Source organism: Lissotriton helveticus, chromosome 3_1, assembly GCF_964261635.1.
Source record: "Lissotriton helveticus chromosome 3_1, aLisHel1.1, whole genome shotgun sequence".
Classification (NCBI taxonomy): Eukaryota; Metazoa; Chordata; class Amphibia; order Caudata; family Salamandridae; genus Lissotriton; species Lissotriton helveticus.
This window is the reverse complement of record NC_136061.1, coordinates 488,734,524-488,755,688: the sequence shown is the minus strand read 5'-3', so window position 1 is coordinate 488,755,688 and position 21,165 is coordinate 488,734,524. Positions and strand designations below refer to the sequence as shown.

The 21,165-nt window shown below is 43.7% G+C and overlaps 1 protein-coding gene across 4 annotated transcripts in view; it reads right to left on the bottom strand.

Annotated features, from left to right (window-relative positions):
• Positions 1–21,165, bottom strand: part of ANKAR (ankyrin and armadillo repeat containing) — a 1,199,016-nt gene that overhangs the window by 827,546 nt on the left and 350,305 nt on the right. For 3 of the 4 annotated variants that reach the window (XM_078680368.1, XM_078680367.1, XM_078680370.1), the window contains one exon: positions 16,542–16,586. The exons of the other annotated variant lie outside the window; for it this stretch is intronic. In XM_078680368.1, coding sequence (XP_078536494.1) covers positions 16,542–16,586 — 45 coding nt within the window. The remainder of the gene's footprint in view (positions 1–16,541; positions 16,587–21,165) is intronic. 4 annotated transcript variants of the gene reach the window in all.

Below are 21,165 nucleotides of genomic sequence, written 5' to 3'. Positions count from 1 at the left end.
GTGGAGAGTCATTGTCTCTTTGAACAATGGTCTTGAACAACTACAGTTATTAAAGTCAGGAACATGGACAGCAGTTTGCTTGTGACATCTTTATTCAACACAAGTATTTAACATTATAGGTAAAAAACAAGTTACTTACCTGTACTCCGTGGTTCTCCAGTATTGATATCTTTTATAGTTTCAAATGCTTGAATCTTCCCCATCGTCATGGTGGGAGTCCCACGGTAACAGTAAAATAGCAGTATTAAAATGTAACATTCAAATGCCCATAAGAATTCACTAACTTTAACAACCAATTACCATTGTTATAAAACATCCAAACTCTAGCCAATCAGAGCTTAGACCATAGAATCTCCTTCCCCTGCAGGGCCACCATACCTCAGATTTCGAGCACGAGTGCCACAAGATAATGAAAAAGGTATGGAAGGTGAACCTGAAAAGAGGAGGAGGAAGGGTTGCATGTGAATGTATAAAATATACCAATACTGGAGAACCACAGTGTACAGGGAAGTAACGTGTTTTTCTCCAGTATTCTATCTTTTATGGATTCACATGCTTGAATCAGAATAGTAAGCAGGACATGAGGGTCAGGGGCGGCGGGTAAGGTGAACCATCACACCATGTGACCCAAAAACTAACACTTATGGTAATCAAAAAGAGCATCTAACATGAACCCACGATAATGCATATGTATACTAAAATATATAAAATATAAAAGTATTCGAGAACATATAAAATACTATCATAACAACAGTACACTTATATTGTAGAGAAGAAAAAACGTAGAACATCATACCTTATAGGAATAAGTGTCACAAAGTAGCTAGGCCAACTGCCACATCTGCCAGGCATCCAGGCAGTAATGCTTTGTAAAGGTATGGATGTTCTCCCATGTCGCTGCCCTGCAGATATCAGGCAAGGACACTTCAGCAAAGAGGGCAGAGGAAGCTGCCACCTTATGTGTTGAGTGCGCTGTGGCTTTGGCAACCAGAGGTCGGCCAGCCCTCTCCTGACAATAGAGAATAGCTGATGAGACCCAGTGAGCGATAGACGCCCGCGTTAAAGCCTGACCCTTCCTATGGAGTAGATTTTCGGAAAGGTTGAGTCCTTTGCAAGTAGAATTTTAGACATTGTTTAATGTCCAGAGAATTAAGTGTCCTCTTAGCTGATTAAGAAGGAGCTGAAAAGCAGGAGGGCAAAAACCACTGGCTCATTTAGATGAAATGCAGAAGGCCCCTTGGGAATAAAAGATGGGTTTGTCTGAAGAATTACTTTGTCTAAAAAGAATTGCAGGTAGGGCTCCATTGTTGTGAAGGCTTGAATTTCACTAATGTGTCTTGCTCATGTGATGGCCAACAGGAAAGCCACCTTCCAAGAGAGGTACTTTAAGTTGCACTTGTGAATAGGTTCAAACGGTGATTTCATAAGTTGCGACAGGACAGTATTTATTTGCCACAGCAATGGAGGAGGTCTTACTGGAAGATAGACCCTGAAAATTCCTCTCATGAATTCTTCTATCAGTCTATTAGACCACAGGGACAAACAACCAGAACGTCGTCTGTACCTGGAGATTGGTGCTAAATGCACTTCGATGGACGCTTGCACCAGACCCGCATTGACAAGAGATAAGGCAAAACATTCTCAGGTGGTGAAGAAAGGGAATTGAAAGAGTGCGCAGTACACCATATACAGAATCTTTCCCACTTGGCTGAGTAACATTTGATCGTAGAAGGAGCTTGAGCATGCTGTAGTATTGTCTAACATTCCTCAGAAATCGTACTTGTCCGAACTCTGTGTGATGAGGAGCGAAGCTGACAAGTTGAGTGTGCGTACTTGATGATGAACTACTTGACCCTGGCTCATAGAGAGGAGCTTTTCTTTTAGTTAGAAGAATATTGGAGAAAACCTTGATAGGTGAAACAGTTCTGTGAACCAGTACTGTTGCGCCCATGCAGGGGTCAGGATGGCACGGCAAGGTTCCAATTTGATCTTTTGCAGAACTGTTAGAATGAGAGGAAATGGAGGGAACGCGTAGGCAAACGCTCCCTCCCAAGAGAAGTGGAAGGTATTTCCCAGAGAGCCTGGCTGAGGGAACCTGCTGCTGAAGAATCTTCATTTTTTGTTGGGTGATGTAGAGAACAGATCTAGCGTTGGAAACCTCCAGCGGTAAAAAAAACCTTGCAACTGTTCGTTATTTAGTTCCCACTCGTGACACTGCCTTGTGTCCCTGCTAAGGGAATCAACCCAATCTGGCCAGCCTGTATGGGCCCCCCCCCTGACCCGAAAGTAGAGGTAAAAAGCCTAGGGGTATGGCTCGACTCGGACCTCTCATTCACTGTGCAGGCAAACAAAGTAGCCGGGACCTGTTTCGGGCTCCTGAAATCACTGAGGAAAGTCCTGCCCCTTTTGCCCTTTAACTCCCAAAAATTGCTTATTCAAGGCTTGATAATCTCAAGGCTTGACTATAGTAACGTGATCTACCTAGGTGCCCCTGAGGCGACCCTCACCAAGCTTCAAAGAATCCAGAATACTGTGGCCCGGATTATCACAAATACCCCTGCCAGAACCTCCGCCAAACCTGCCCTCAAACTCCTCCACTCGCTTCCCATAAGGGAGCGAGTCAAATTCAAGGCCTTGTGTCTAGCCCACAAACTACTCCAAAAGCAAGGCCCCCCCGCTCTCAGTAAACTTATCACACCCTATAGACCCACGAGATCTCTCCGGTCGGACACAGAAAACCTCATCACTACCCCCAGATTTAAGAAAACCCGCTCAGGCGGAAGACGCTTCTCAGTCCAAACCGCACGTCTTTGGAACTCGCTCCCCCGCGACCTAAGACTAGAAACACGGTACCTTCACTTCAGGAAGCGGCTTAAAACTCATCTTTTTCCCCAATGACTCACGCCCACTCTAAACATTGACCCCCTGCCCCCCCCTTTCCTTTTTTAACCGTCCTGAACCGGCCCAAACCAAAGAGATAGGGTGCCTAGCGCTGGGATACCTCATGGTGACTATGCGCTCTACAAAAATAAATAATAATAATAATAATAATAATCATTCTAGACCCATGGCACATGCTGAACCTGTATCTATATTTTGTGGGCTATCAACCATTCCCAGATTTGCGGCGCTAGGATTGAGAGAGCCTGAGACCTTGTCACACCTTGCTTCAGCAGATACAACATGGTGGTGGTATTGTCTGTACGAATCAGGTTCGATTACCTCCTGATTCTTGGCAGAAATTCTTGGAGTCCTGAAAAGACCACCCTGTGTTCCAATAGATTTATGTGACACTGTGCTTCCTGAGCCGATCTTGTTCCATGGAACTGTAATCCTTGCAGGTGAGCCTCCCATCTGTCCATGGAAGCATCGGATGTCATGACCAACTTTGGTTTTGTCATGAGGAAAGAGAGGCCTTGGGAAAGATTTAACTCTGACCGTCCATCAGGACATTGCTGAGACCATTCTCGGAGTGATTGATATGACGTCCTCGAATGAGCCTCGAGATTGCATTCATTAAACTTCAAGCTCCTCTTGGAGAGGCCTCATCCTTCGGTAACAGTTCGGAATCTGCGGGATATAGGATGCCATCATCCCTAGCATTGACTTATATATCCTTACTGAAACGTACTTTTTTGCAGACAGACCCTTCACTGTCCTTTGCAGTCATAAGATCCTTTATTTTGTGGGAAAAGCCTTCCAGAGCGTAGTGTCCAGGGTTGCTCCTAGAAATACTATCAACCTGGAGGGAGCCAGGGAGGACTTCTACCGAATCCGAGCGCCAGGGAGCAAAAGAGTCGGCCATAGGCGTCCATCGATCTTCTGGAGACTTGAAGCGATCGGGCCTTGACCTACTAGTCATCCAGATAAGAGAATACCTGGTGACTGGCTCGCCGTAGAAAGGCCGCCACTGAAGCCAAGCACTTGGTGAAGACTCTTGGAGCTGACTTCAGCCCGAATGGTAGTACTCTGAATTGAAAATGGCACCCTGCCACCTCAAACCTCAGAAAACTACGATGTTTTGGGTGAATGGGAAATTGAAAATAGGCGTCCAGAAGATCCAGCAAAGACATATAGTCCCCTATATCCATTAGAATCAGAATTTCCCGGAGCGACAACATTCTGACTGGTTGGGATTTGATGAACGTGTTCAATGACCTTAAATCCATTAGCTGCCTCCATTTTCCCACCTTTTTCTTATCAAGAAGAAGTGAGAATAGAACTCCAGATTGCGTTGATTGGGTGGCACTTCTTTCGATTGCCTGCTTGGTTAACAGAAACTGGATCTCCTTCCTGAGAATTTGGAGATGACAATAGGAAGTTCATCACGGAGGCACATTTTGAGGCCGTTGAACAAATTCCAGGGTGTGACTGTGGTGAAACACGTCTAATACCCATTTGTTGGAAGATATAAGCTTCCATTAATTGAAGAATTTGGAGCAAACGAGGCCTAATTGAAGTGGCACTACGGTAGAAGGAGCCTGTGGATCCTCATTGTCTCTTGCTAGAGTTGTGAGCCCTACCTCCTGATGGTGGGCATCGATGTGCTGATGGCCTAGAATAGACAGATGTTGAGGTGTGCCGAAAGGGCTGTGAAGAGTACTGGCATGAAAACCCTGTTGATGCTATGGCTGGAAACGCTGTTTAAGCTGGGAGCAAGAGAGATATTGACCTCTGCCCCAGAAGGAGTAGACCTTTTATGTTGCAGGTTAGCTAAAGATTTAGCTGTGCCTGTATATGTTTTTGTTGCTTGCAACGCTTCACCAACATGTTTCCAAAAGAGAAATTCGCCATCGAAGGGCATATCCTGAATTTTTGCCTGAACCTCCGGTCGAAATGCCATAGCCTTTAGCCACAACTGCTGTCTCAATGCCACTGCTCCCGCCATCTGTCTGAAGGCCGTTGAGGAAACGTCCATAGCCACAGCGATAATTTTGGAAGAGGCTTTCTTTCCTTCCAACAGCACTTCCTGTGCCTCTTTCTTTTTATCCTCAGGAAGGAATTCCAGAAAAGCTGAGATGTCAGACCACATCTGGCGGACATACCTTCCAAGTATAGCCAAGGCATTGGAGGCTCTAATGGCAGTGGCTGGCAAAGTGGAGAACCTTTAGGTGAAGTTGTCCAATCTGCACCCTTCCTTGTCAGGTAGAGCCGTACACGGAGAGGAAGGGTTCTTTGACCTCCTTATAGCTGCCTGGATAATGAATGAATCAGGCCAAGGTTGCCCAATCAGGCATGCAGGAATAGCAGCTGGCGTCTTCATCAATTTCAAGACTTCTTGTCATAAGAAGTCTAAAATGGGAATGTATTTGAGAGGAGCGTTGCGTAGTAGGCTTAAATTCATATAAAAACCACTCCGTCTGCTTTACAGGCATGGGAGGGTCAAAGCGCCTGGAAGCGCGCTTTAGCAGATCGTAACACCCGCTGATATCTGCAGGCGGAATGTCGGCTGGAAGCGGGGTAGGAGAAGGTGAAGTCGGAGCCACATAGTCGTTCCACTCGTCATGGACATCCTGGTCCAACTGCAATTCCCCGTCTTCTAACTGCTGGTCGTCATCATCCTGACTTTTTGCAGGAACCTGCACAGGAGGCACAACAGTCTTGTTCTTCTTCAACAGAGGTACTACCCGCAATACAGGAGTGGTGGCTTCCTGAACGTGAGGTGGAGGTGGAGCAGAGTTTGCTTCAGGAAATCTCCTATAATAGTCATTCAGCATTAGCCGAAGATCAGACATCAATGACAACGGGATATTTATGGAGGGTTCTAGGGCTTGCCCTTCATTATAAGGATAGTGTTCTTGGAAAGCATTCAAGCGTTGAGAAGTTGGATGTCCCCTATCCGAAAAAGAATAGTCCCCCTCCAAAAAACGTGGATGGATCATCCATTATCTCTTCTTCCTCTGAGTCCTGGCACTTAACTCGGGTTGAGAAAGACTGTAAGCAGGACGGAAAGGCCCATCATCTTCAGACTCTGGAAAATCTAGAAGGTGAGTAGGAAGTAGAGGAGAAACATTTGAATAATCCTGCATAGGGGAAGGCGTAGGTTTTTGAAGCAGACCAATTTTTCCCCTCATCGACGGGGCCTGTTGACGAGCATTTTCATCAGCTGAAGAATCTCTGAAAGGAGTGAGAGGCGTCAACGGAGGGGCAGAATCCGACCTCTGGTGAGATAATGAGGAGGGACCGGGCTGGTCTTTCTTCAGTCTTTTCTCCTAAACCCTCTCCTTACTTTGAGACCAGGAATTTTTATGGTCCTTCAGCAATGAAGAAGATCCTTTTTCTTTTCTCTTCCTAGAGGAGGTGCGGGGCTTCTCCTCAGCCTCAGAGTCAGAGCCTTTTGCTTCTTTTTTACTTTGCAGCCAGGGAAGCAGCCTACCCTCAAAGTCCTTGAGAGTTTTTCAAGAAAAAGTATGACAGTACTTGCATTCTCTGGGCTTGTGCTCTGGATATAAACAGTAGAGACACTCTTTATGTGGGTCCTCAGAATAAAGTCTGGACTTTCTACAAGTCTTAGAAGGCTTAAACAACCCTTTTTAGACACTGACATTATGAAAAAAAATTGGTACTCACACCCCTGATTAGTACCTCACAAGAATTATGAAGTGTAGAGATGAACATCTAGCTGGAGTGCATAAGAGCAACATTAGAAACACTGTGACTGAGCATAGCTCAGGGAGACTCCCTAACACACAACGAGCGGTAAGAAATCTGAACCATGGTTGCCCTGCAGGGGAAGGAGGGTCTATGATCCACGTACTGATTGGCTAGAGTTTGGATGTTTTATAACAATGATAATAGGTTGCTAAAGATAGTGAATTCTTATGGGCATTTGAATGTTAAGTTTTAATACTGCTATTTCACTGTTACCATGGGACTCCCACCATGACGACGGGGAAGATTCAAGCATGTGAATCTACAAAATATACAATACTGGAGAATGGCATGTCATGGTACAGTGCTAATTCAGGGTAATGCTGTGTATTGAATATATAGCTATTAAACCCATATACAGGGGGGAACATCCTTTACAACGCGGATGTTACCCCGCATTGCAGTTACGACGCGTCTTTTACAACGCAAGTCGTAACCACGACTTGTGCTGGAGGGCGCTCTAGGATAAGGAATAGTAGATTTACTATTCCAACACCTTCCCTACTGTACGTAGGCTGGTGTTGGAATAGTAAATTTAACTATTCCTAAGTCCAGCACCCCTACAGCGCAAGTCGTGGTAACGACTTGCGTTGTAAAAGACGCGTTGTAAAGTACCACGATGTAATACATCGCGTGGTAACAACTTGCATCCTATACAGCAGGCTCTTTTGCATAGGTCCGGTGATTGTGTCAAAATTCCCATCCCGGGGGGATTTATTTATGTGTGTTATAAATTAAAAAGATTTAACATAACATACAATTGGTAATAATGGATTGGACCCTCTATTTGACGTCTCTCATCCTGCAGTACCCTCTCTAATTCCTTTAGGCTCATCTGGCCACTCTGAATCTCAGCTGAATATAAATTCAGAGTTGAGGCTGCTGGAAGTTGGCCTTCTTGAGGGTACTGCTTGTGAAGACTCTCACCATAGACCAGGGGATGTTTTAATAATTCCCTTCCTATTTTCTTTCTTTTTCCTTTCTTTCCCTACCAATCTTATCTGTAAGCCATACTATAGCACACCTTAACTTAACGTATATAACATATATACTACAATTAATTTTACAAACTAGTTACTTGGAGGCATTTTAATATTTTGTTTTTAATGTTCCTGCAAGCCAAATATTAAAAACTAAGGGAATATTTCAGTCTAATATGATGAGCACATATCATTATAGAATAGCCAAAATATCAACACTTTAACCCCTTGGCGCTGTGGGGGAGGAGGGACCGCCACGGGCGCACTGTACTGGTGACGGAGTGGTTCAGTCACGGCACCGCCCGCTCAATGGAACGCTCAGCGCAGGTGCGGAATTAATGCCGTGCAGGCGCGGCGGCTGGGCCGTGACGGAACCACTCCGTCACCAGCACAGCGCGTCCATGGCTGGTGACGGAGTGGTTCCGTCACCAGCATTCATGGGGTTAAGAGTGCATAAGTTAGAAGATGGACATATTTGGCGGGTACAATTCACTTCTTCATTGATCTAAGATTTAAAAGCACAAACAAGTGCTTGCATTATAAGGCATTCCCCTCACTGACTGTGGAAAAGAACAAAACTGTTGCCAATGTGCACTAAAATTGAAACAATAGAAAGCTGATTGTTCAAACTTTTATCAGTGTGCTTCAACCACCATTGCGCCGTGTCCAATGGCATTAATGTGACTAATGCTGACAAATGTGCAAGAGGGACAACCCTTCCTGTTGGTGGGAGCACGGTTCCAATACCACAGGGTATCGACTAATTTTTCAGAAAATTATTACTCTTCAAACTAATTTGATTCTTCAAAAAATGTAATCCAACTCTTGGAGAATTTAATGTTCATTCAATAGATTATCAAGCATGCAATAGCCATCATGGTTGACCATCCAAGATTCAATAAATGACGTCATTCATTTTGGGTCATCGCATGGCCCTTCATCAGGGGTCACTCAATGGGTTCTAGAAAAGGAAATGGAAACAGGAGACTGCTTGTCATACAGTCCAACATGCAATAATGATTATTTGAGCGTGATGAATCACATTCAAGACACTGATACTTACACCAAACTTGATCATGATCCCACTATGGCCTACCAAAATATCTTAAATCAAATTCTTACTTGAGCTTTGGAGATGGGATGGATCCGCAAGAACACCAAAAAGGATTTGTATGCAGCATACCCTAGATGCCCTAAGATTTATATGCTTCCTAAAATTCATAAGAACTTTGAGAAACCACCTTTCCGTCCTATAGTGTAAGCATGTGGATCATTATCAGAACCCATTGGAAGATATTTAGACAGCTTCTTACAGCTCATTGTGCAACAATTGGAGACTTACTTCAAGATGCCACATCGCTATTGAATTCACTTAAAGAACTAAATACTGACGGCATTGAAAACTGGTACTTATGAACTATTTATGTCATTGCTCTTTATACTTCTATACCATATTTAGATGGCTTAGTGGCAATCGAATGGTCCTTATTGAAACAAAACAAGATCAGAGCAGAAAAAGTGTTGCTATTGGAGCTTCTACAGTTCGCATTGGTTCACAGTTATTTCGAATGGAATGGTGAATTTTATGCCCAAAACAATGGAAATTTGCTGGAGCCCCATTGTATGCCAACATTTTATTGGCCAAATTGGAATCTGAACACATTTTCCAGAACCATGCATGGACCCAACATCTAGTATTATTTAAACGTTACGTTGATGATATCTTAATCATTTGGATATGAGATATGAAGAGTTTGGAAAACAACATTTGTGAGCTCAATCTCATCCATAACTGTGTTAAATTTTCTCATCAGATTGAGAAAAATAGCATATCCTTTCTGGATATATTGATTCAAATTGATTCAGATACAATAAAAACAAGTGTACACAAAAAAACAACAGAAAGGAATAACTCTCTGCACTTTCACAATTTTCATCAAAGCTCGCTCAAGCAACATCTGCTGTATTCTCAATTTATCAGATTGAAAATAATTACATCTGATCCTGAAGAAACCAATGTTATCATTAAAAAATTAATTGAGAAATCTCAACAGCGTGGTTATCCAAAACAGGTACTTGATAATGCCAAGCAAAGAGTTTCTGCTGTAAATAGACCGTCTTTATTACGTCGTACAGCACCTAAGCAATCTAATCCGACTCTTTGTGTCTTAAAACATTCTACACAATCTAACTTGATTAAATCCATCATCATGAAGCACTGGATAATCATTCAGACAGAACCGGACCTGAAACCGCTATATCCACAAACTCCAACCTATCCAAGGCAGCGATCTAACAATTCAAACGAATTATTGAACAAAAAGGCAGAGCCAGCATAGAAAGAAATCAAAGGCATGCAAAAATGCATGAACTGCGTACACTGTAACAATGTCATTGTAGGCGACCGGTTCATTCACCCCACTCAGTGTAACTCGATCAGACTTAAACATTGCAGCACACGCGACACAGCCAAAGTTATTTACGCTCTGAAATGTCCCTGCAAGAAAATTTATGTGGGGAAGACTGAAAGGAAAGTTAAAGTGCAGGTGGTAGAACACAAGAGCAACATCCGATACTGACATGAGAAATCCACTGTTGCAACCCATTGGATGGAAGCAAGACACAATGTAGCGCTACTTCATTTCACGATATTAGAAGGGTACAAACCTCAACATGACATTGATCCTCAAAAAGCATTAGCCAGATCTGAATTTTATTGGACTAAGAAATTACATGCCCTGCAGCCCCAAGGGATTATTGATAGAATTGAATATAATTGTTTTCTGTAATATATTTCACGAGATATGATTTTTGGTACCTGAATGTTGCTTCACATGTTCAGGTAGCATTGGGGTTAATGATATGTCCAAATGTTCAAGGTATAACAGTTTTTCATCCTTTTCAGAATCACTTGAATCTTGTTATATAAGCACATGTTGCTCTGAGGTTTATGATATGTTTATGTGCTCAAGGCAAATCACTTTCGTACAATAGTTTTGCAGTCTTTTCTGAATTGTCTCTTTTTTCTTTTTCAACTTCATTTCTCGCACTACTATGCACTAGGCATTGGAACCATATCATAACACGGACGTGTAACTTCACCATATACTCGCTTCCCCCTCTTTTTTTTTACTTTTTAAAACTTTTTTTTAATTTTATTCATTTTTACCCATATTGTGACCAACCCTATTATGCACTATGTCTTTAAGACGTTAGAACCACGTTCTAAGGTTGACGCGTAACCACGTCATACACTCACTGTCCTGCCTCGAGGCTTGAACTCTGGAGTGATCCTGGTAAGCTCCTGATTCTTTCATGTATTGTTTGTGTTTCCTCAAGCTTTTTCAGCTTGTCAAAACAGATTAACCTTGCACACGATTATGAAGCTGGGTTCTACTTTGCTTACACTCTATGATTCTACCACATTCACCGACCACCAATCTGACAGCAACACTTTGGGAGCACGCCGTTTTAAAACACTCGCAATTAATCCTGTTTGTGTATAATAATGTTTATTAACTTGATAGTCCCGTCACCATGCTATATACTTTTTTAATAGTTGTTGGCATGTATGATTTCAGCACAGAATTGTGGTTTTTCGCTTTGCATGAAAGCGTTTTTATTGCACCTCAGATCACTGGCATTACAGCCTCGTCGGCTCTTTCTTTGGGCACTCAGATTTTTTCACTGAGAACATTAATTCTTACACTGAGCACACTGATTTTCTTTTACACTGCGCACATGGAGCTTTCGTGAAAGTATCTTTTGATTATTGTGTGTTGGACGGTATGACAAACAGCCTCCTGTTTCCATTTCCTTTTCTAGAACCCATTGAGTGACCCCTGATGAAGGGTCATGGGATGACCTGAAATGCATTGTGTTTATGAATACGTCATTGATTGAATCTTGAATGACCAACCATGATGGATATGGCATGCTTGATAATGCACTGAATGAATATTAAATACTCCAAGCGTTGGATTAAATTGAGGAATCAAATTCATTTGAATAGTGATCATTTTCTGAAAAATTAGTCGATACCCCGTGGTATTGGAACCGTGCTCCGACCAGCAGGAAGGGTTGTCCCTCTTGCACATTTGTCAGTATTATTCCTCTCACTGACAACAAGCAGCCATGTTGAGAATCTCACAGAATTACACGAGGGACGCCGGTTCTTGTCGGGGACCATTGTTGGGCTACCTTGGATGTCTCTGAAAATCATAGCACATATGCCTGATGTAATTACCTTCAATGCCTATTGTGAAATCTCCTTCTGTATAATACAATATTCTTTTTTTTTAAATCTCCTTTGTCTTGAAAATTGCAGAAAGCTATGCCCTCAACGTCGACTCGGATCGGAAATCCATGTGACTCCACCGGGGCTGGAGCTGTTGACGTAGAACCTGGTGGGGCCTCGCTGGACCCCGCAAGGCTCGAAGGGTCACCAGAGGGGTTAGCCTGCTCAAATACTCAGTACAGTGGTCATTCCGTCTCTGGAAACGTGGAGGGGGGAGAGCACGGAGTCAAACCTAGCTCCTGCTCCGCAGAACCGTGAATATTGCGTGGATGCTCCTAACCTGTCTCGTCTACGGTTGACAAACGAGGTTAAGTCGAAGTCTGTTTAGACTTCTTCTTCTTGTGCCTCTTCACCAAATGCCCTGAGGGCCTTCAGTGAGATGAAGAGGACTTGGGGCTCCTGGAAAGGTCCCCGTGGCCTTCTCTTCCTCGAACAGGACCAGGATCTCCGAGGTGTCGCATTTGAAGGTGTCAACTGCTGGGCCACAAGAAGCTTCAAAGATCACTCCCACAAGGCCTTCGACACCATGACCTGGCAATCCGAGCACAACTTCATGTTGTGCCGCACTCAAAGCACCACAAACAGATAAGGTAGGGGTCATTATTAACATGGGGCAGTGACAGGCACCACATGGCTTAAACCCTGCACGTCTAGATGACATCCTTAACACACAAGAAAAAAAGAAATGTTGCAGAAAAAAGCTTGTCAAAAAGAGACAAAGGGGTAGCTCTTTTACAAATTATGGCTTAACTGGCGTTGAAAGAAAAGAAAAGAACTGACGTCTGAATGCCTGTGTAGCGCCTATGTAGGTGACTGAGACATATATATCACATATAGTACTAGAATGCATAGATCAAATTAGGAAGTGCCATGTGTAGAAAATGGCAAGTTTTCGAATGAGCTGACTGGGAGAGAAAATATACCTAAATGATGCACAAAGGTTTAAGTCAGTTTAAAAAAAATCTTCTAACTTAACATATAGACAATTTTCTCTATTCTTGATTAATATCTCTACATCCGACATATTTTGTGATTTTAAATTCATATTTAACCTACAAAAGAGCCATTGGCTCGTGCCATTCTATTTGGGATCAAGTCAAACCTTTAATCTAACTCTATGTGTTCTGTTATGTTAATTTAAATTACTATGCATACGAATCACCCTGGGAGGGGATCTTGGTACAACTATGAGACAAAGACAGCAGTAGCAGCTAAATCCGAACAAAGTTGTCTTAAGTACTTTCCTGAATAGAAGGTGATCTGAACAAGTTTGAATATGATGTGGCAATTTGTTTCAGAATAAGGAGGCAAGTAAGAAAAAGACCTGCCACCCGAACGGGCCTTTTTATGATGGGAGGAACAATTAACAGGGCTTTATCACTAGATCTAAGGCGTCTAGGAAGGTAATAGTGCCTAAGCTCTCATGGTCTTAATATTGCATACAAGATCTCATCTCTTCCTTAGCATTCCTGAAATAACAATTAAGGGAACAATTAGGTCAAAGTGCCCGTGTTACCAGCGGTCGGGAGTGAGGAGAACGGAACGGTAAAATTACCATAAAGTGGTGCGTCTGTCCGAGAAAATGTATAATCTTCGTAAAATCAAATATGAGCGCGAGGGCTCAAGTATGCAGGATTTTGGCTTGCAATGTATGCAATATTAAGACCATGAGGATACCACGAACGGAGGTCGTGATCCTACACTCGGTGCATGCCAACCTAGCTACCTTGTAAGCGACCTAGTTTCTGCCCCCGTTTACCGCCCGCAGCGAACACTCGCTCTGCATGCCACATGATCTTGACCCTTGACACCAAAACCCCGACTCACATTTTTAATTATTTTTATTTTCCACAAGATGAAGGTAATACCATTAGACCTTGCTTCTACTGCGCCAAAACCGGCACTTTTTGATCGCTCTACCGCACGCTGATAGTAAACTCCCATCGCCCCCCTTTTATGGACTAGAGCCCCTGGGTATAGAACCAGTGCTCGTACCCATACACTTCACCCATCACCCGACTCTGACCCCACGATAATTTGCGCCGTAAACAATTGCTTGGAAACCTCACCTATTCACTCGCCATTCTCACTATCTCACCCTGACCTTGGGGTTTTGAAGTAATGTGCAAAAAAGTGACATTTACCCTTTGTTTTTTCTCCCTCTTTTTGTTCCCATGTACCAAATGTAAAGTAATGTGACAAAAGGCATAGTGTAAATAATATATGCTTAAGACAACAATGATGTTATTCCTTGTCCTGATGATGATGCCCTATATGTAAAACGGCATCGAAACGTCGTCTACCAAAAAACCCCATATGCAATATATGAATGCAATATTGAAAAATGCAATGGTGTGTTCCTATTAATTTAAGTCTGTAACAGTGACTACAAGTACACAGACATATTTTGTACTTTGCCCTTTTGGCCACCAGTTCCGTTGTTCTGTCTTGTATGTTAAGGGTCACGGCTGTGCCCGCTTGATATTTACTGGTTCTCACAATTTCCGAATACTCCTTTGAATATAAAAATAAACTTCTTGTCCGGCTGGACAAAAGACATACCACTTATTAAAGTGTATGATTATTATTTCTTCATTGTTTCTAAAAATAGGGACCACTGTTTTGTGTAACACGCATTTTAAAAGCAGCAACGCGAACGGTCCTCACAAAGGTGCTCCTGTCTGAGCGCACTTCACACAGGACACCGCGAGCTCTAGGTGAAATATGTGCGCACGTGCAGCTTACAGGGAACAGTGGTCGCCACTGTCTTCCTAATTTTTTACATTATGCTGTCTCAGTTCTAAGGGCTAGAGTATACCAGGACGCACGGGTACCATGTGTGGAATTAGTACATCGTTGGAGAGGAGTAATCTTATCAAAAGCTGTGTTTAAAGCATTTAAGCATTGATATTCTGAGAGTGCTTGCTCCACATCTGAAGTAGCTTTTGTGCCAGTATGATTAAAGACATTAGCAAAGGAGTCCAGCGTGATTTTCCGCCAATGTCTAAATTGTTTTTTAACAACTTTAGGTGTATTATAAATCTTTGTTGTCATAGGAATCCTAAAACTGATCAATAAATGGTCCGTCCAAAGTAAATGTTGCGGTTGTTCACAGGCTAGAGAAGTAGAGTTGGTAAAAATGAAATCTAGAGTGCGCCCTGTGGCATGCATAGGCCCATTAGCACTTTGATGCAGTCCGAGAGTGGCTACGTCTGCAACAAGCTGAGTTGCCTCCTCATTATTGTAATATTCTGCATGGTAATTAGAGTCACCCAAAAAAAGAAACTGTTTTGCTTCCAGGACATGAGGTGCAACAAATTAAATTAGGTGCTGGATAAACTCTTTGTTTAGACCCCGGAGATCTATATACTAGTATACCTTTCCAATAGTCCTAGAAAGAAAGTTCAAGTTTAAATATGCATATCTCTGCCCACTCCACCGGAGAAGAGTCCATAATGGACACTTTAATAGTGTTTAAAAAAATAATAGTGATTCCTCCCCCTATCCTGCCCTCCCTTTCCAATCTAAGCATGGAATAATTTTCTGGGAGAGCAATCGTGATGGCTGAAGAGGAGGCCTGGCTCAACCAGGTTTCAGTTAAGAAACTCACTTCAGGTAGCTTTGAAGAGAGCAAGTCCCAAAGTTCAATCGTATGTTTAGGCAATTACCTAACATCGACAAGAATACCACCTAAGCCCTACCTCAGAATTTGTTGGCTTGTCTTGTCCACGTCTGTTCATAGGTGCAGAGTTACTTGTCTATAAAGAAAAAATCAGTTTTCTGTTTTTTGTTCTTTGTACAAAATATGTTCCTGGGCACTGAAAGCATGCTGCAAAGTGGCTAAAGCCCAGATAAAAAGTACACAGAAGATATTTCTACTTAATTACAGTTATTGTCATTGGCTGAATAATCTACAGTGTTTTAGAAAGATAGTACACTTAACTAAGAAATCGAAATCCCTTCTTGCGTTCACAATCAACATTTTTTTTTTAAATGTTAAAATACGAAAGTGCATGGAATTGTGCAAGATGTTTGACCACTGTAATTAATTGAAGAGGTGACAGTATTCTGCAATAATCTGCTCATGATCAAAGTATGTATTTTTTTGTACTTCAACACTTACATTAAATTACTCTGAAATCAACTCACGGAGTATTTCCTTTGAGTTTGTATTGTCCTCTGCAGAACTTTTTCCTGGAAGAAAATACAGTTTTATCCTAATTTTAGCTGAACAAAACTTGCCAGTATTATTCTTCCCCTCTCCAGTAACGAGAATGGATAGTGTATATTGGAGGTTGGGGCGGGGGGGAGTTATACAAGCATATTTAGTCGCATGTGTCTGCAGTGTAGCGGCTGCTACTCTGTTGTTTTAAATTATTTTCAAACACAGAGAACGGTAACCACAACAACAGTCACTAATGCTTATACCTACTCACAATTGACAATTTTTTCAAATTTTAAAATACGAAAGTGCATGGAACAGTGTAAGTTGTTTGAACAAGGTAACTGTTAAAGATGAAGAGCGGACCTCAATCTGTAATAATCTGCTCATCATCAAAGTATGTATGTGTGGGCTTCAAGTCTGAAATTAAATTATTTTGAAATCAACTCACGGAGTATTTCCTTTGCGTTTGTATTGTTCTCTGCAGAATGTTTTCCTGGAAGAAAATTACAAATTTTTACCCATGTTTTACCTCAACAAAACTTCCCAGTATTATTCTTCCCCCCTCTAGTAACGACAATGGATATTGTCTATATTGTGTGTTGGGGCGGGGGGAGTTATCAAAGCATCTTTAGGCGCGTGTGTCTGCAGTGTAGAGGATGCTACTCTATGTTTTTTAATTATTTTCATACACATAGAACGGTAAACACAACAACAGTCACTAATGCTTACACCTACAAATCAATTCCAATAAGTAGGATGAAGAAGAAATTACAGCAGTATCATCACAGTATCTTATAAATCAAGAGAAGCATTGATAATAAAAGAGTGACAAGAGATGTTTTTTATTCCTTTTCTATTTTATCAATAGCATTATCCCAAACAGTATGTGGAGAGCCACCAACCCGCCCCCCGCTTCATAACTCTGTTCAGTCCCTTTCTGCGCCTTCACCGTTTCAGAGATCACAGGACTCAGATAAGCACAGCAGGTTAGTGGATCTCTCTGGAAGGAAATCTTATAATTTGCCAGCACCTATCAAAATGCCAAATATTTTATTATAATTCTACTTTTTCTCATCTCACAACTGTTTGAGTTGAGTGCAGCTTCACCACATATGATGAAAATCAGCTGTCAAACATACTTGTCTGACAAATTAGAAACATTGTTAAGGCAATTTACAACTGTAGTAATGTAGGCTGGCATGTACAAGATTTCAAAGGATATTATTTTACATTACAACTTTATTTCATAGACCTATAGTTCGCAGAAAGTATCTAACATAACGTTTTTGATGGGGGCGTGGCTGAAGCAGCAGACCTTCTCTGCCAACTGGCTGCATTGTCACTTTGGGCATCCCTTTTTAGGGCTCCCCTACGCATAGTGCATGCACTGCATAGACAAAAAGACCTTTTCTCATCGCCATGGCTTTTCAGCCAAAAACGTGCACGCGTTCCATTGCCATCAATGCACGTGAGGCGATCTACTTGCGGGAGCGTGCCGCCATCTGGCAGCAATTATCGGTCCCGCAAGTGCAGGCCCCCCGCCTTCCCCCCTGCTGCCGCGCCTCCTCCTGCTCCCGCTCTTTAGTACCACCAGCAGTTTCGATTTCTCTCCGTCTCTCAGCTCACGCTTGGCTGCTCTCCACCAGTATCGAGAGCGCCGCGGATTTCACCTCCGCCAGACCGAGAACAAAGCAGTATGTCCCCAATGGTCAAGGTTGCTGCCCGTTAGCAAAGTAAACCCGGCGGCTACTCGAGTAGGCTGCCCGGGGCCATGAGTAAACAGGGGCTGCATTGCCGGGAAATGAACATGGGAGGATTCCCTAGCAACCGGGGACGCCCCCCCTACAATTTCATCGAGACGCAGAGGAAAGGAAGTCCCAGCGCCCTTGAAGCCGTGCTGCGCCGGATGACAGGAGAGATCTGCGAGGAGAGAACTTCCCCCACAAGTCACCAACACCGGACACCCACGCCTGCCTCGTAACCCCAGGTATTAGTTACAAACAAAGCGATTAGAGCCGGCGCCCGAGATCCTTGTTTTAGTCGCCTTCTCCTGGAGCCTTATGTGTACCTGAAGAATGTCCTTCTACCCCTCTGTGCAATGTTGCCTCCACCCTACTTCCCCACTATGCGCCTGGGCTCCTTTGCAGCCTCTCTGTACAAATCACCCACAACTCTTTCTTGCCGTCCCAGTTGCAGCCCTTGCTCTACCCTTCTCCGCCCCTCTAGCCTGACCCTAAATATACCCCTCTGCCCACTGCAGTCTTTATGGGTACCCCGACCTATCCTGCAGTCCCTAGGTGTGCTCCACCATCCCACTTCTAGGCATCTGTGTGCTGCTTGTTTCACCCCTTTAGCCTTTGGCATACATTACCCACTGCAGCTCCTGAGTGGCATCCTACATCAGCAGTCACTTTGCGTGCACCTTCAACCGCTGCAGTCCTTCTGTGCCCCCCCTGCTTGCCCATCCATTATAACCCTTCCTCCCCCTCAGGGTTATGTGGTGGTGGCCTTTCCCCCCACTTTTCCAGTGTTGTAATGAATAAACACCACCAATGTCTTAACCAAGTGCATGCTAGCCCCCCTGTCTTTCCCAAGCGTGGGGGGAGGACTACTTTTGTGTGGTCAAAATCCACTTATTCTCTGTGGACCGCCAAATCATGTGTGCCATGGAGTAGTGTGTCAACTTGCAGCTGCTTCTGCTTTCTGTTCCAGTCTATTTTTTAATCTCCTTCACCCTTGGTCAATGCCCCCCTTGCCTTTCGGAAAAGTGATGGAGGGAGGTGGAGTTTAGAGTTCCCCTCTTCTGAGCACTGCGTGGGGTGAGCTATTTTTCACCTGCCTCTATTGGCCAAGATGGAGGCCACAGAGAAGGGAACCTGGGAATGGAGGCAACTGCAGATTGTGAGACATTCAAATAAAGGACAATCAAGAGATACTGTGAACCTTAAGGAAGATGAAGCACACCAGAACACACGGGAGAATTGAATTATATAAAAAATAACAATCAAACAATATTGGACTCTATAAACAACTGTGGAAGGGACTTTGACAGTTGACCTGGTGCTTATTTAACTCTTTGTGCTTATGTGTTGCCTCTCAACTCTTGTGTTCTGTAATATATGGTTCAGGACCTTTTGGCAGCTGGCCATTTGAGGTGGGCAATATTGTTGTACTGGAACATAGTTGTGACAACATTGGGTGGTGCAGTGACCGAGTTTAGCTAGCTGCCACTATTTTTTCACATAGACATCATTGAATTGTATGGAGAATACTGAATGATTTCAAAGGTTTACAATAAAATGTGCAGGTAACAAGGAGACTCCTCCCTTCTCGGTCTCACACATCTTGGTGTCTTGTGACCATATGTTTTGCAACTCCTGACATTGCTTCTTAGGAAACAGCCTCCTTCCATAACGAGAACCATTGCTATATGGACCACCGCCTCATGTGAAAACAAGCAATCCCTCCTATACCGGTGGATTGACGGCAGGATCTAATCAGACACCTGGGTGTGTGAGACTATTCTGTGTTGTATGGGATCCACACTCTCCTTCCTATTAAGTGTCCTACATTTTACTTTAGTTTTCTATACTATTTCACCTGAATTAATGACCGCTGATTTTAATAATATGTGCCCTCTGTCACTCTGACCATCGCCTGAATGAACAGAAATTCCACACCTAATGATTATGAGGTTCTACTAGAAACACCAGAGGAATAGGAGAGATTTCTTTATTATCATCAAGACTCATGCTTCAGAAGCAGCTTCTCATGAACATAAAACGTACATTGTGTACTACCACTGCTGTAAAAGGACTGCTGCAAAAATAAACAAGCATTGGCATAGCCAATAGGTCTCGCCTTTGGGACCTTATAAGTGTTTAGCCATGCAACAGTTGATGTTGTTGCACCAAGGATATTGTGCTGGATAACAAAACACTTATAAGGTCCCAAAGGTGAGACCTATTGGCTATGCCAATGCTTGTTAATCATATTGAGGTCTACATCCTGCCCCCAAAAGGATCCCGTGAGCCGCGGCTGACCATGATCCAGGAGTTCACGAACCCCGGAGAAGCAGATACTGTGGTCTTCGAACCTCACAACTGGAGCTGTACCTGCCGTGCAGCGTTGCCTTTTGGCAGCTTGAATGAGCCGCTTGGGAACCCCGATAGCTGAGGTACACTGCCCCAGTGAGAGGCTAGAGGAGTGGACCCCAGATACAGCTCCTCTGCTGCCGGGCCTTACCACGTGACTCTTCTCCCTCCTGGTGACTACCTTTGTGGGGTCAGGGACTCAAAGGGGGAGAGCAGCTGGAGGGTAAGGGCCCAGACTGCTCATGTATAGAGACCGGTGCGCCTGAGACCTGAGGGACGCGGTGGCCCTAGGCTTCTCCTTGGGAGACAGTTGCAGCATTGAGGGACCGCACTCCATGACCACTGATCCTGATTGTGGACTGGGACACCACAGACCTGTGGATGCCAGTGTGAAGATAGGCTTTGCGACGGAGAGACCTAGGCTGCTCGTGCTGCCCACCCTTGACCTTTGAGTGGCAAGGAGGCCGGGCCTGACCTTGGTATGACCTTGGTGTGCCCCCCTTCCCCCCATCCCCAACCCCGATTTCACATCTGGCAAGACCCAGGGCCCTGATGACTTTCCTTTAGAATAGTTCATTGAACCCCACAAAATTGTTAGCCCTCACTTGCTGCAGCTTTATAAGGAGGCCCATGACGAAGGCTGCTTCTCTGATATTGACTTGGCTTCCATTGTCGTTACTCTCAAATCAGATCAATAGAATGGATAACAGAATCACCCTGTACGCCGAAGGCATTCTGTTATTTTGAATGACCCCCAGAAGTCAGGTCACCACATGTTGGAAATGTTACACCTGTTTTGTGAAGCATATGGGCTCCGGGGGAAATCACTGCTTGTACCTGTGTGGGGTGGTGATGCTGTGCTGGACTGGCAACAGGACATCGTAGTTTGTTGCCTCAGCTTTAAACAGCTTGGGGTCCACATATCCACAGTGTCTGAACTCATGCACTCTCTTAATCTTGCGCCGCTCCTTTGGACAA